The 14,873-nt window shown below is 33.5% G+C and overlaps 1 protein-coding gene across 1 annotated transcript in view; it reads right to left on the bottom strand.

The window, feature by feature from the left end:
* Lrp1b (LDL receptor related protein 1B) overlaps nucleotides 1-14,873 on the bottom strand; it is a 1,652,823-nt gene that overhangs the window by 131,789 nt on the left and 1,506,161 nt on the right. The window contains exons 71-74 of the mRNA XM_090342868.1: nucleotides 14,454-14,586; nucleotides 7,320-7,442; nucleotides 1,150-1,275; nucleotides 371-508 (exon numbers count right to left, since the gene is read on the bottom strand). Coding sequence (XP_090198994.1) covers nucleotides 371-508; nucleotides 1,150-1,275; nucleotides 7,320-7,442; nucleotides 14,454-14,586 — 520 coding nt within the window. The remainder of the gene's footprint in view (nucleotides 1-370; nucleotides 509-1,149; nucleotides 1,276-7,319; nucleotides 7,443-14,453; nucleotides 14,587-14,873) is intronic.

Genomic DNA, 14,873 nt, shown 5'->3' with positions numbered 1-14,873 from the left:
TAAGGTCTCAGTTCAGCCTGGATTTAAATATCACATTTTCATCTTCAACTCTTGCAAGGAAATTCATTACAGTCAGCCTCATATTTTTAGAACATTTTTACTCTACACATGTTGCTTTGGAAAAGTGCACAAATTAAGAATAGTCTATAAAAGGTGAAAAATGGGGGCCAAGACATGAGGAAGGGTATCAATGTATGTGAATTCATGCACCTTCTATCTGGCAAATATAATGTAACCCTTCTATGAATTACAATAAAAATATATGAAAAAAGGTAAAATTTTCCCAGAAATTATATGATAGTTTTAGGCACATGGAAGTGTCAGTAGGGCTGGTATACATCGATACTTGCTTAACAGGGACCAAACTCACTCATTTTGCAGCCCTGTTCATCAGAACCATCTCCACAGTCATCGAGCCCATCACACTGCAAGTCCATGGTGATACACTTCTTGTTACTGCAAGCAAACTCATCCTTCCCACAGGGCCTTGCCTTATACATAAGCTTACCTACAAATTCAATTGAAAAAGATGGTAATTATATTACAGAGTCAAAACTAATGTATGGAGCTAATTATATGTTCAAGATTTGTACTAGATGCTATGAACAGCATGTGGCTACTAACCTTTCTTTAAACACCGGAGCTGAGTGAAAATGTTTTTTTTTTTTTTTAGGATGATTATACAAGTATTGAACTTATGTAAATGGTGGCACATTTGTGCAGATACTTTTTACATGATCAAAACAGATATGAAGGGATTCAGACTAGGCTTTAACTTCAAATTGCTTTGAAAATGTAAGCCAAACCCTTGGATTTTGGAAATGGAACTATATATGCATACAATTTATGTGAGTCCCCTCTCCTCTATCACCTATTTTAATAGGGATCATTTTTAAACCAAGTTTTTTTTCTCTTTATGGTATTAGTATATTCTGGAATAAAGGGCTTAATAGGGATTCTGGCCAAAGCCACAGTTCTTTGCTATGCCAATGAACTATTAGATTATTTCCATACACTGTGAGAAAATCAAGTGCCTGGAAGCAATATATTCAGATAAGCCAAATGGAAAAATTTCCAATCACCGTAAACTCTCAAATCATCCTCTTATCTTGCATTTCTACTAAATCAATTATTTTTCATTAGATTTACCACTACAGTGATCTTCATCTGAGTTGTCCCCACAGTCATCAATCCCATTGCATATTTTCTCAGATTGCAAGCAGATTCTATTGTTTCGACATCTGTTAGGTCTTGTGGGTGGGCAAAGAAATTTGACTGGAAGACAAGAAAAAAATACAACAACAAATGGAGCAGCTCTTTTGGATGTAGTGACTTAACTAAGAACACATTTTGTCTTTTTCTCAAATTCATGATTCAGCTACTATAAATAACTTTTATTTTGAAATATTCCTTGTAAATACTAGAAAATCTGATGAAAGAAGTTTATGGATCAAGTTATTCATTTTAGCAGCAGAAAGCTACACAGCTAAAGAACTTGAAGGAAGGAAGGAAGGAAGCCAAAAGTCTTGGTTACATTTCCAGATGCTTTATCTTAGCTGACTTTCTTGGTGCATCAAAGAACAATTTCACAGAGCGCAGTGACCGAAAAAGCACATATTTCAGAATTCAAGTTGGGAATATTCCATTTAGTTGAAAAAAATTCTACCAATGTTGTGGCGAGGTCCTTATTATTTGTTTATATTTAGATATATTCTTAATAGATATAAGATAATCCTATTATTTATATTACTATCTATATAACATTTATAATAATATCCTTACAAATACTATCAATTGCATAATATAATAAAATCATGTCTATTTATTTTGTATATGTATATATATGTATATGCCTTCCTATCACAATCTTTTCTGCAGATTTCACCACAAAGCAATTATAACTTTTATTTACCTTTACAGGTGTAAATCTGTCATTAATGGTTAAATAACTATATACATACTCTTAAGGACACATACTCTGAAGAAATTCAAATTAAAAAAAATCACCATTCAGTCCTTTATTATTTCTGTCTAACCCTTTATTCCCAAACATGTAATTCATCTCATTGCTTTAGTTCCATCAGTGACACATTCTAGGAAAAATATAAATTCATCCTTACCACTGACCTTAAGCTGTAAGAAGTCACTCCTCTTGATATTGTACCAACATTTACTTTCTGTTCATAGCTAGCAGTTACAACCATAATATTTCCACTCTTTGTTTTCTCTTACCACACTTTTTTTGTTTAGAGTGAACTTCAAAAAGTCACACACATAAAAAAATCAACCTAACACACTTGTCATTTCAATAGCATTCTATAAATGTCAGTATATAATTTGAGACATTTTATATATCTTAGAGACTTTTCATTAGCTTGTTCATACTGCTTCTACATATTGATAACTTTTCACATTGTTAACTTTTAATCCACCTTATACTGTAATTGATTAAATTTTTTAATTTATTTATTTTGCCAGTCTGGGGGCTTGAAATCAAGGGCTGTACACTGTTCTTGAGCTTTCTTAAGGCTATTACTCTATTACTTCAGCCACAGTACTACTTGTGGCTTTTTCTATGTATGTGTTACCAAGGAATCAAACCCAGGGCTTCAAGCATGCTAAGCAGGCACTCTAATTCTAGGCTATAGGCCAGGCCCCATATAATGTAATTTATAAATTCCCTTAGACATAACCACACTTTTTGCCTGACCACATGCATTTAGCCAAAATCTCATTATTTTTCCAAGCATAATCTCTCCTCAAATCTTTTACAGATAGATATGTCTTCTTTGCTTCAATCTCAGCCTATCTTGTTTGTGTTGGATGATACTTGAAATAACTTTTAAGACATAATTGTCATATGTCCATACACCAACATTGTCTACATTCCAATTTACAGCCGGGTGTGGTGGCTGTAATCCTAGTTACTCAGGAGGATGAAATCTGAGGATCAAGGTTCAAAGCCAGCCGGGGGACACAAAAGGACCAAAGACTCTTATGGAAAGTGGGGGCTTGGCTCAAGGGTAGGGTTCTAGCCTGGAGTTGAAGAGCTCAGGGACAATGCCCAGGCCCAGGAGTAAGGCAGTAGCCTTGAGCTAAAGAGCTCAGGGACAGCACACAGGCCTTGTTCAAGCCCCATGACTCCCCTCCCCCCCCACACACAAAGGAATAAAATGTAAAAAGTATTATTTTGGAGTTCACACAGTTGATTATACCTGTATCTCATTGCAGTTTTCTCCATTCAAATTCCAACATCCTAGATTACTGCACTATTCACAAAAGTATACCAAGAAATACCTTGAATTCTTAGCAACTTGAATTGCTTACGATAAAATTTCTTTTTGGATCAATCAACCTATACTTATACTCGCCTTGAAGGTTGTGGGCATTGGTGGATTTAAAATAGAATGATCTTCATGATCTAGCCAACAAGAGCACTTTTTGTGTGTGCAGAGAATAATATTAATCAACACACAGGACTGCAGCCTGTATCTAGTGTTTCCAAAAAAATTAGCAAAGTTTGGCCAAACCTCTAAGGTTTCAAGATTGAAATTTGACCAGTCTCTTTATAAGCCTCTTTGCATCCTATCTTGGACACTAGTCCATTGCTATGTTCACTATTTTACTCTTCACTTTTGTCCTTCTTCCTTCAGTATTTGTGAATCTACATTATATTGAATACTGCTCTGAGTATTCTCCTTGAAACCTACAATCTTTCCAGTAATCTGGTTTTCCCTTGCTTTTGATCACTCTTGTTTCCTAATAAAACCTTAAACTTAAATGGATAAAATCATTTGCCCTCCAAATGTCTGTAACTGGGAATCTGAAGAAGATGGGCAAGCTGAAGAAACTGTCAGTATCAGCCAATATGATTAGTCATCAGTGCTACTTGGAAAGCTTAATTACTTCTCCTGCCTCGTGCAATAGAGATTCATATATATATATATATATATGAAATATATATAGAAATTCTAAACATGGGAAATACCTGAAAGTCTTAAAAATTCTCAGATAAACATATGTATACATCATTTATAAATTTGTGTCTTCGTGTGTGTGTGTGTGTGTGTGTGTGTATGTGTGTGTCCTGGGGCTTGAACTCAGGGTCCAGACAGTGTCCCTAACGTACATCATTCAAGGCTGGTGTTCTGCCAGTTGATTACATGTCCACATCTGGTTTTTTGGTAGTTAACTGGAGTTAAGAATCATCCTCAAGGTACACTCTTGCCTAGGCTGGCTTTAAACAGCAATCTACAGATTTCAGCCTCCTGCCTAGCTAGCATTAGAGGAATGAGCCACTGACTCCATGCATATCTTCCTATTTTTAGTAAAAGGAGAATTATTAACTCCTATTATGTTAAAGTTATTTTGCTACCTGGTCTGAAAGTTATTTCCCCTGTCACTTCTGGAATCAATTCCTTGTTCTTCAAATAGTCTTTGTTGCCAACCACTTTAAATCTCTCTCTTTTTTAATTTTAGAAACTAATCCTTTTGTGATCATGTATCTGATTTTCTTCTGACAGCTCATCTTCATATTTAGTGATTCTCAAAACATAAAGTTTCAGTTGTATGATTTACTTCCATATTTTATAATTCTTAAAACTCCATTTAACATTGTACTGTACTCCTTCTAATTAGCAAATTTATAGTATAAACCATCTCTTTAATGTCAGGAACCAAATTTATAAGGCCTGATTGATATCTTTCTTCCAAAGTCTTCTAAATAGATTCTCAGCTAGTCAGCATTCTATATTTATAAAGCTTACTTTTTACATTCTTCTTGCATTCAAATGAACAAGCAAAAGTACTGCACTGTATGTACATTAAGACATGGTTTGTTCTGTTCTTTCCTTTTTCTAAAATATTGTGTCATATTCCAAAATTCTTGTGACAGATTTGCCAGTTATATGCCACTCTATACTAAATGAAAAAGAAGTTCCCAAGATAGAACAAAATCCCTAGATTGATACTTTCATAAATTACCACGTTTTCTTTCTTCATGAAATGTATGATAGGGATGGGACAGTGGCCTAATGGTAGAGTGCTTGCCTAACATGCATGAAGCCCTGGGTTTGAGGTAGCACATACATAGAACAAGCCAGAAATAGATCTGTGGCTCAAGTGGTAGAGCACTAGCTCTGATAAAGCTCAAGGACAGTGCCTAGGCCCTGAGTTCAAGTACCATGACTGGCAAAAGTAATTTATCATAATTTGTACTAATATAATTTTTGTCATCATTAACTCTATGAAGTCAGATTGTACATAGTTGCTTTCAACATTATATCACAAAGGCAACCATCATTTCTAGTTTAGTCACTATTTATTGAGCAAATGATTGATACCTTCTCTATGCTGCCATTTGGCTTAGATTCCAAAGACCTATTTAGTTTCCCCATTTAGTATGTTATCTATTCCTTTTGCTTAGTTTTTTCCTTGCTTTATAAAATATACTAATTATCCTTATTTGGCAAACCAAAATAAGATCTCCTCATCAAAATGACTATGGGTTGTTTGTTGATTATCTCAATTACCTAGCATAAAGAGGTACAGAATAGTTTGGCTTACTTTTGGTACTGATGACTGAGTAAAATGGAGGGATGACCAGAGAGAGCTTACAAGGTTTACCAGTTGTGATGTGAGGGGAGAGCCTGAATATAAATTTGCATACTATCAATTGGTCCAAAAATGGCATGACAATGCAATTTTATGGCAGTACTTATCAAGGGTTCCTAATCCATTCAGTGTTTTTCTGGTCAGATGGAATAGTGAACGGATTAGAAAATTCATGGTCAATAAGAAAGATAGGTTACACATTGCTGTTAAGTGTTAAATACATTTTAATGTTTTGATATATTGTGAATAGGAACAGCATAATGTCTGATGATGTTCAACATTAAGCAAAAAATACATCTCAAAATTCATCACTTGTACCTATAGAAAATGTGACAAATGCTTTTCCTTAAACTCCCTAACAAGGGGCTGGGAGTTTGGCCTAGTGGTAGAGTGCTTGCCTAGCATGCACGAAGACCCGGGTTCAATTCCTTGGTACTTCACATACATAGCAAAAAAAAACAGCTGGAAGTGGTGCTGAGGCTCAAGTGGTAAAGTGCTAAGCCTTGAGAAAGTCCAAGGACAGTGCTCAACCCCTGAGCCCAAGCCCAGGACTGGCAAAAAAAAAAACAAAAAAACAAAAAACCCTAACAAAGGGATCTATTATGTTGCTTTCTATTTTTACCACAAGAGTAGTAGACAAATTACATTATTTACCAAAATAGATAATGTAAATCTTAAGCACAAGAAGATATATACATATATATCTCCATAATGTATTTTCATAATTCAGTTCAAATGCTACTTATTTACATTATGAAATGGCATTATCTTTTATGTAGTAGAAGACCTATCACTTAAAATCAAAGCCTAGGCATTGGCCCTGAGATCTTTTTTTTTTTGCTCAAGGCTAACACTCTACCATTTAAGCTACAGATTTACTGCTGGCCTTTTTGGTAGTTAATTGAAGACAAAGTCTCATGAATTTTCTCAGCTGAAGAGACTTCCAACCACAGTCATCAGATTTCAGCTTTCAGAATCACTAAGATTACAGGTATGAATCATTGGCATCTGGCTGGCAGCATCATTTGTAAAAAATTAAAAAACAAAAAGGTTTAATGTATAAGAAAGTGTATTTTGTTGTTCTCAAACTGTACATTTCCATTGAACAATTATACCTTTAAAAAACTTCAGCTGTATAAGCAGTGAGAGTTATATTTATTTTTAAGATTTTCAGATTAAATATTAAACATTTTTCTCATCCTGACTAAAAATTTTAATTTAATATAATTAATATAAAATAATCCATTTGTATATATCTAACTGTGATATACCTATCCATCTATATACTTATCTATGCTTATGTATAATTCCTCTGACAAACTAAATTTTAATGTGTTATTTGTGAAAATGTATTATCTTATTGTTGATATTTCCATTTATGAATTAAAATCTCATTTCAATGTTAAATAATAATTTTTATATGTATCTTACTTAATTCAAAATGTCTGCTTATTTTAAATCTTCCAAATCTATCTTTCTATAGTGATGACATGTACTCATTTAGATTTAGTACACTTCCTATAAAATCATAAACTTTGAACAAGGTAATCTCTGTGTTACTTGAACAAATTTGTTCTGTAGTTCTATTTTATCTACCTAACACTGGATAGTAGAATTTGTGGTTTGTTTTAATATACTATTGATCTGCTGTGCTGCTGTAGATCAACCAATGGAAGGAAAACCTGGAGCAATATATAGCAACTTACCACACATCTCAGGAGTTTCATCAGAGTTGTCTCCACAGTCATCTTCTCCATCACATACCCAGAACTGCAGTTTGCAAAGGGAATTATTACAAAGGAATTCGTCGGCTCTACATATATTTCCTCCTTCATTTTAAGACAAAAAAGAGAGCATCAGCAAGACGAGAAAATAGAAAATATATTTGTTTTCCTTGCTTTTTGATATTAGTTTCTAGCAGAATATTAACAATAAATAGTATTATTTTTTTCTTTTTATATTATTGGGATAATACATGGTGGGGTTACAGTTATATTCGTCATTGGTAGGTGCATTAATTCTCACACCTTGATACCCTCCTCTTGTGTTTTTGGCCCCATTTCTCTCCCTGAAACTCCTCCCAATCATTTTGTTTCCCACCTTCCCTTTCCTATTTCAAATAAACAAATGAACATGCATACAATACACCAGACAACAAAGTCAGATACAGTAACAATATGAGATGAACCATAAGGGCAAAAAACAAGAAGAGAAATAATATGCATATTAAGAACAACAATCTTGTTTCCATATCCTAGAGTTCCTTTCATTTAGTCTCATCCTATATGACCTATGTACCTAGGCTTTGAGTTAGTAATCCTCTGCTAGGAGAGTCCTAGATGTGTACTAATCATTACAAATGAGGAAAACTATTGAGCCTATGTTCCTTTGGGTCTGGCTTACTTCACATAATGTGATTTTTTCCAAGTCTTTACATATCTTTACAAATGGGGCGATGTCATTTTTTCTGATGGCAGCATAGAATTCTATTATGTATAAATACCACATCTTGTTGATCTACTGAGGGGTATCTGGGTGGGTTCCATATCTTAGCTATGGTAAATAATGCTGCAATGAACATCACTGTGTTAGTGGCTTTAGCATGTCCTTGTTTCTGGATGTCTGGGTAAATGCCAAGTAGTGGAATTGCTGGGTTATAAGGAACTCTGTGTTTAGTCTTTTGAGGAATCACCATACTGGTTTCCACAGTGAATGAGTTTACACTCCCATCAATAGTGTAGCAACAATATTCCTCCTGGCCACATCCCACCAGCATCTGTTGTTATTAGATTTTTTAGCATGAAATTTTTGTTCATTTAAGATAATTCAAAATATTCTGATATTTGATTCTATTTTCATAAATAAATTGTTTAGTGCATAGTAAAATGTGGCCAAAGATTTTTGAAATCTAACTTATCTCTCACTTTGCATAATTTCATGGTAAAGTGTACAAAGAAATTCATTTTTAACTATTATTTTTTCATTTTTATTTTTTAACTTAATTTTATTATATTGTCAAGGTGATACACAGAGTGGTTACAGTTCCAGATGTAAGGTATTCGTACATTTATTGTCAACCATTGTTTCCCCCTTCCTAATTTTTTCTCCCACTTTTTCTCCCCTCCAAGCTCCCCCAAGTTATAAAGTTCTTTTCTGATGTATTTTCTTGTGAGTGTCACTCTTATGTTGGTTCTCCCTTTGTCTTTTGTCTCACCATTTTTTCGTAGCTCCTTCACTTCCCTAATTCAGATAAATATACATAAAATCCACCAGGTATCGAAATCAAATATAGTTAAAACAGGGGATGAGACATAGGAGGAAAAATGAAAGAAAAAGAACTAAGCTCACTTAGTTTATTAAAAACAATAATGTCAAAGAAAAATATCTAGTTTCCATACCTTGGAGATCATTTAGCTTAGCATCATCTAATATGTTCACATGTACATAGTTATTGAGCTATTGTGATCCTCATCTAGGACAATCCTAGACACGCATTAATTATTGCAAATGAGGGAAACAATGGAGCCTTTTGGGGAGGGGGTTGGTTTGCTTAATTTGAATTTTTCCAAATAATTTCATTTCCTTACTAATAAGATGATGTCACTCTTTCTCATGGAAGCATAGAATTCTGTTGTATATATATTTTTTCTCCATAACAATTTCAAATTTCTGCATTTATTTTTATTATCTTTAAATAGTTGCAGAAAAAAAAAAGTTTCAATCAACATCTCAACTGGTATGTATAATTCACCTTTATCAGTTTCATCTACTGCATCACTCCTCCCGATGGAGCCAAGGCTAAACTGGTAAAACATCAACTTTGAGAGAGAAAGTCAAACAACTGCAATTGTTCTTGAGTTCAAGTTCCACTACAGGGACAAAATATTACATCTGCATGTATATACGTACATATATGTATGCATGCATGCATGCATGTATGCATGTATGTATGAATTTTCTATCACATATTGATCTATCTAGCATCTATTTTCCTATTTTGCCTATTTTGAGATTAGGGTCTCATGATTACTCAGCTTTCTGACTACTTAGTAGCATTTCACCACTTGAGCCACACCTCCAGTCTGACTTTTTTTCTGGCTAATTGCACAAGTAGCCTCATAGACTTTCTCTCCATTCTGGATTTAAATGATGGTTTTACAAATTTTAAGCTCCCGAATAATTAGGATTAAAAGTGTGAGTCATTGATACCTTGCACATTTTTTTTAGCTTTTGAGGCAGTATCTCACTTAATACAATATGGATGATGGTGGATTACAGTGTGCTGATCTGGAGTCTCAGTGTCTAGACTACTTGAAATACAGGTATGCACCATCACATCTGATTTACTTTATTTTCTATTTTCCTTTGTTGTGGGTGGATTAAATCTCAGGTTTTACATATTTTAGATAAGTAATCTACTACTGAGATAAATAACTAATCTCTATTTTATTCTAGGATAGGCTTTTTGGGTAGAGTTATTAGGTAGTTTTACTGTAAGTAAAATGCTGAATAACTGGTAAAATGTTTCTATAAAACCAGAGAGAGAAACAATTTCATAATTAAGAATTTCCCTATATCTTTCAACATGCTGCCTTTTCCTTTCTCCTAATTTAAAAAGTTTTGCCATAAACCATTGACTTATATCTGCAATCCTATCCAATCAAGTTACTGAGATCTGAGGTCATGGACTTGAAAATATACTGAGCAGAAACACCCCTGAGGCTTATCTCCAATCAATCAATAAAAAAAGCCAGAAGTGAAAGAGTGGCTTAAGTGGTAGATCCCCAGGGTTGAGCCAAAAGGGTAATCAAAAGTGTGAGAACTTGAGTTCAAAAAGCAGTAACATCAAAAAAAAATTAAAAAGGACAAGTATTTCTACTACCTCTTTATTACTTCAACAGAAGCATTGAAAATTAAATAATATTATTTAAAATGTATATATCATTTTCAACACATTGAAACTAATAAATCTGGATGGAGAGCAATGTACTTTCTACATTTCAGTATTTGGAGAATTAAGAAATTTCAGTTCTTGCTGCAAGCCTATTTATTTCTATTTATTGTTACTGTGACAAAAACAAGTTCTATAAAATACTTTCTAAACTTGCATTTGCAAATGGAAACTGGGGAATGTGTCATTTATATGTAATCAGATTTCTTTCAAAGAAATCACTGGAATAAAGCACATAATTTTTATTATTGCTGGGAGTAAGAAAATATAGCCATTAAGTAGGACACAGAACATTTTTAACCCCTCCCCTTTTTATTGTAATGTATAGAGGGGTCACAGTTACATTTGTCAGACAGAGGGTACATCCCTTCTCACACATTAAAACCCCCTCTTATGTTGGCCCCATTTCTTCATATTGTTATAGTATTTGACTTTGTTACCTGGTGTGTTATATATACATTTATTTGTTTATTTAAAATAGGAAAGTGAAGGGGGGAAATGAGACTGAACTTTTTGACAGAGTTAGAATCTCAACCTAAAAAACAACGTTAAATTGTTAATAAACTCATATGAATAGAACAAGATAGTTATATTTCTGAAATATTGGATTACTAGCTAAGCTTTGACTAAGTTATTTATTGACATAGGATTAGTAATGCTGGTAAGGTTTTCATTTAAAAATAAAAAAGCCAGGCAAAACTGGTAGAACTTGTCTTGGTATCTCTTGGCTACCAAAGTCAAAGGAATAAACAATGGCAGGTCTTTGGTAGGGTTACTCCAGAGACTGTCACCATGTGAGATTTCTGACAGCCCGTATTTATCTTAGATAAACAACTTTCAAATTTCTGCAATACTGAGCTCTAAAGTGATTCAAGCAAAAAAAAATCTCAAATGTCCATACCTATATAACAAGATATATTACCAGTTAACAATTCATTCTCCACAAATAATCTAAAACATAACATATACAATCTTTAATATTAATAAAACTAAAGACATAGGCATCTGTTTGGAGTGAGGGTTGACTTAATTCAAAATAAAAACTGGTAGGTCATCAAGAAGAAGAATAATTCAACTTCAAATACTAAATCTTCTTGAATTTTCTGTTTTATAGTAGATTAGTTCAAATAGAATGTAGAAACTCTTGATCTACTCTGAGAAAAAAAAAAAAACTATTTGTAGCAAATCAGACTTGTTAACAGGAAAATTTGAGCTCCCAAAGGTATTTCTTTAGATAACATATTTTTCTCGGTAAGAAGGTTAGATGCCACATTTTTATGAAGAAAAGAAATAGAAATTATAATTGTGACAGAAAGGAAAAGGTTGATGATAGTCTACTAAAGACTTCATATTGTATTAGAACAAATTTGAATTTCAAAAAAGGCATCTCAGGGCTACCATGACATCCTGAGTCTAACTTTGAAAGCTTTATTTTGAAATGTCATGAAGCAACAGGAACAGCAGAAAAAGGTGTAATTTAAAGAGACTAACTAGATTAAAATTCCAGTTTCCTAGGCATGTTCTTTATGAACTCAACATGAGGTTATTAGGAAATGAGTAAATTACATATTAGTTAACAATGACATGTCTAAATTATAACTGAGCCCTTGGCAGGTCCATAGAAGGCTGGTCAAATACATTGTCACAGAAAATTAGCACCTAGAATTCTCATCATAATTTGTATTAAGGGAAACTTTAATCTATGATAGTATTTCATGATTTATGTAACTAATTTAAAAATGACAATGACTGAAATAATAGGCTTCAGACTTTTCTACAAAAAGTGTCAAAAGAGTAGAATAAAATCTGGAATCTCAGGCCAATGAGAACATGCACAGGGTTACTTGAGCCCATATATTTATCTTAAAAACATGAGTCATTGACAGAAAAATATGTTAAGTGAAGCAAGTCAGATTGAGGGAGAAAAAATACGAAGAGGTAGATGGATCTAAATTGTAAAAGCATATGTACACACATGTATATGCAAACTATATACACCATGTGTACTATACTGAGAAACTGACAGAGTGAATTGAAACCCCTTTGTATAAGTTTTAAAGATAATTTTAAAAATCCATACAAAGTAAATGCTCTCTGAAAGTATGCAAGTACAAGTATAACCAATTCATTAGAAAGCAACTGTCTTTACTTTGAGATCCTCCATTAATCATTGCTAGCCCATGTGTTTGAGATGAATGGAAATTACTTTTCATGGAAATGATGCTTTGGGTACTCTATTTACTCAAACCACTCTAGTAAATCAAATACAAAAACTCCAAACTTGTCCTACCTTTAGGTAAATCTATACATTTTGAAAAATCTCAACAACCGTGTTATTTCTTTCCATTTTTTCTTCCTTTCTTTATTTGGATGTCAGTCGTGGAGCTTGAAATCTGGGACTCGGCACTGACCCTGAGCTCTTCAGCTCAAGGCTACTGCATACCCACTTGAGCCACAGCACACTATCAGCCTTCTAGTGGTTAATTGGAGATAGGAATTTCTCAGACTTTTTTTTTTTTTTTAATGAAAAGCTATCTTGAGATCTCAGCCTCTTGAGTAGATTACAGAAGTGAGCCAGGGAAGACAAGCCCATCTATGCAATTTCTTTTGGACTTAACTGCCAAATATCAAAGGGACTTAGAAAAGTACATAATGTGCTTGAAAAGAGTGGAGAGGAACTATGGGTGTCAGTGATCAAATAAGGGCCTCACAACTCTTTTTTTTTTTTAGTGTGGTTAAGTATTTGTAAAAGCTTTACAGTTCTGAAAGAATACTCCATTTGTTTTTCATAATTTCACCAGTGTCAGACAAAAAAGCAATAGCTGAGTATAAAGCATGGAAGATAAAGTATAACCATTCTTCCCTGACTATTGCTTTCAAGTTGATTTGGTCCTTTATGTAACCATGAAAATCTGAGCAAAGACTGGCATAATCTACTGCTCCTGGTATGAGGAAGCAGTGTGTTTTGGAGCCAGTTTATGCAGCATTTTGGAAGTTAAGGCGAGAACAATGAAACTTCAAGTTAGAATAATTTATGAATTTTTCTTTATGTGACTATATACGAATAGATATACTTAAGCAAGATAAAAGCAGAATGTATATCCAAATGCATGGACTTGAGTTGAAATACCTATTATTATCTTTGTTGACCATGTCCTAAATACACTCTAATACCTGCAAAAATATTAAAATAAAAATATAGTTCATTATTATTTCAAGATTTAGCTCTCAATTTCTTTGTTTTCATTAATACTCATTGACCCAAAGTAGGAACAACTGTTGCTTTTTTGTTAGAGATTTACACAAAAATATGCATTGTTTCTTAGTAGGTGATCTTTAGATATTTAAGAATAATATCTTACTATATTGAAGACTATTTTCCAGAGAAACAAAAAGTAGAATATTTTAAGAGTATTAAAAGGCAAGTGTAGGGCATAACTTAAAATCTATATACCATGTGGCCTATGGCTGTGATCTAGAATACAGTAACCATACATGTGCCCTGGTCTTCATTTATGCAAGAAACACAGAAGAGAAACTCTCACAGAACAGAAAAAAAATTACCCTTGTAGAAATGGCTCTAGTTGCTATTTTCTCTGTATCCTATCTTATGCCTAGTAATGATTCACCATCTATTTGAAGGCAAACTCATGCTAGATATTCATTAAACTCTTACACTGGTTTATTTTTGTCACACAAACTTGGATTATAGTCTGTTTGAATAGTATATGGGTTTCATTCATTTAGGATAGCCTGTCATGTAATTGTAGCAGGGTAAGAGAATTACAATGTCACCTTATACTCTGCTCCTAGCTCATGTTTTATGTTCTTATGCCAGTGCCTCAACTTCTGTTCTGTCAAGTCTGGACTCACAGGAAAAACACCTTACCTCTGTCACAGTTTATTTCATCACTGCCATCCACACAGTCGTTAGTCCCATCACATAACCATCTAATTGGAATACAGTGGGCTTTATTTCTGCATGCAAACTGATCTTCCTTACATTCAGTTACACAGTCCATCTGTTCAAATACAAATGGGCACTGCTGTTTTCATTAATGATAATGATGCAATCACAGGCAAACTAAACTTGTAGCTTATAGTACCAATAATTTATAATAAAGATTCATTTTTCCTATTTTGAATTAATGAGTACAAACTGTATAAAGCCAGTGGAGTTTTGAATGCATACAGACCCAGTTATTTGCTGATATGACTTGTATTTTGTGTTGGTTTAGTGTTTTATACAGTGCTGAAAATGAAGGTATATCAGTTTTTAATTTTTTTAACAGTCCTGGGGCTTGAACTC

The sequence above is a fragment of the Megascapheus bottae genome, chromosome 12, assembly GCF_031878675.1.
Source record: "Megascapheus bottae isolate mThoBot1 chromosome 12, mThoBot2.hap1, whole genome shotgun sequence".
Lineage (NCBI taxonomy): Eukaryota > Metazoa > Chordata > Mammalia > Rodentia > Geomyidae > Megascapheus > Megascapheus bottae.
This window is presented reverse-complemented; position numbering and strand designations above follow the sequence as displayed.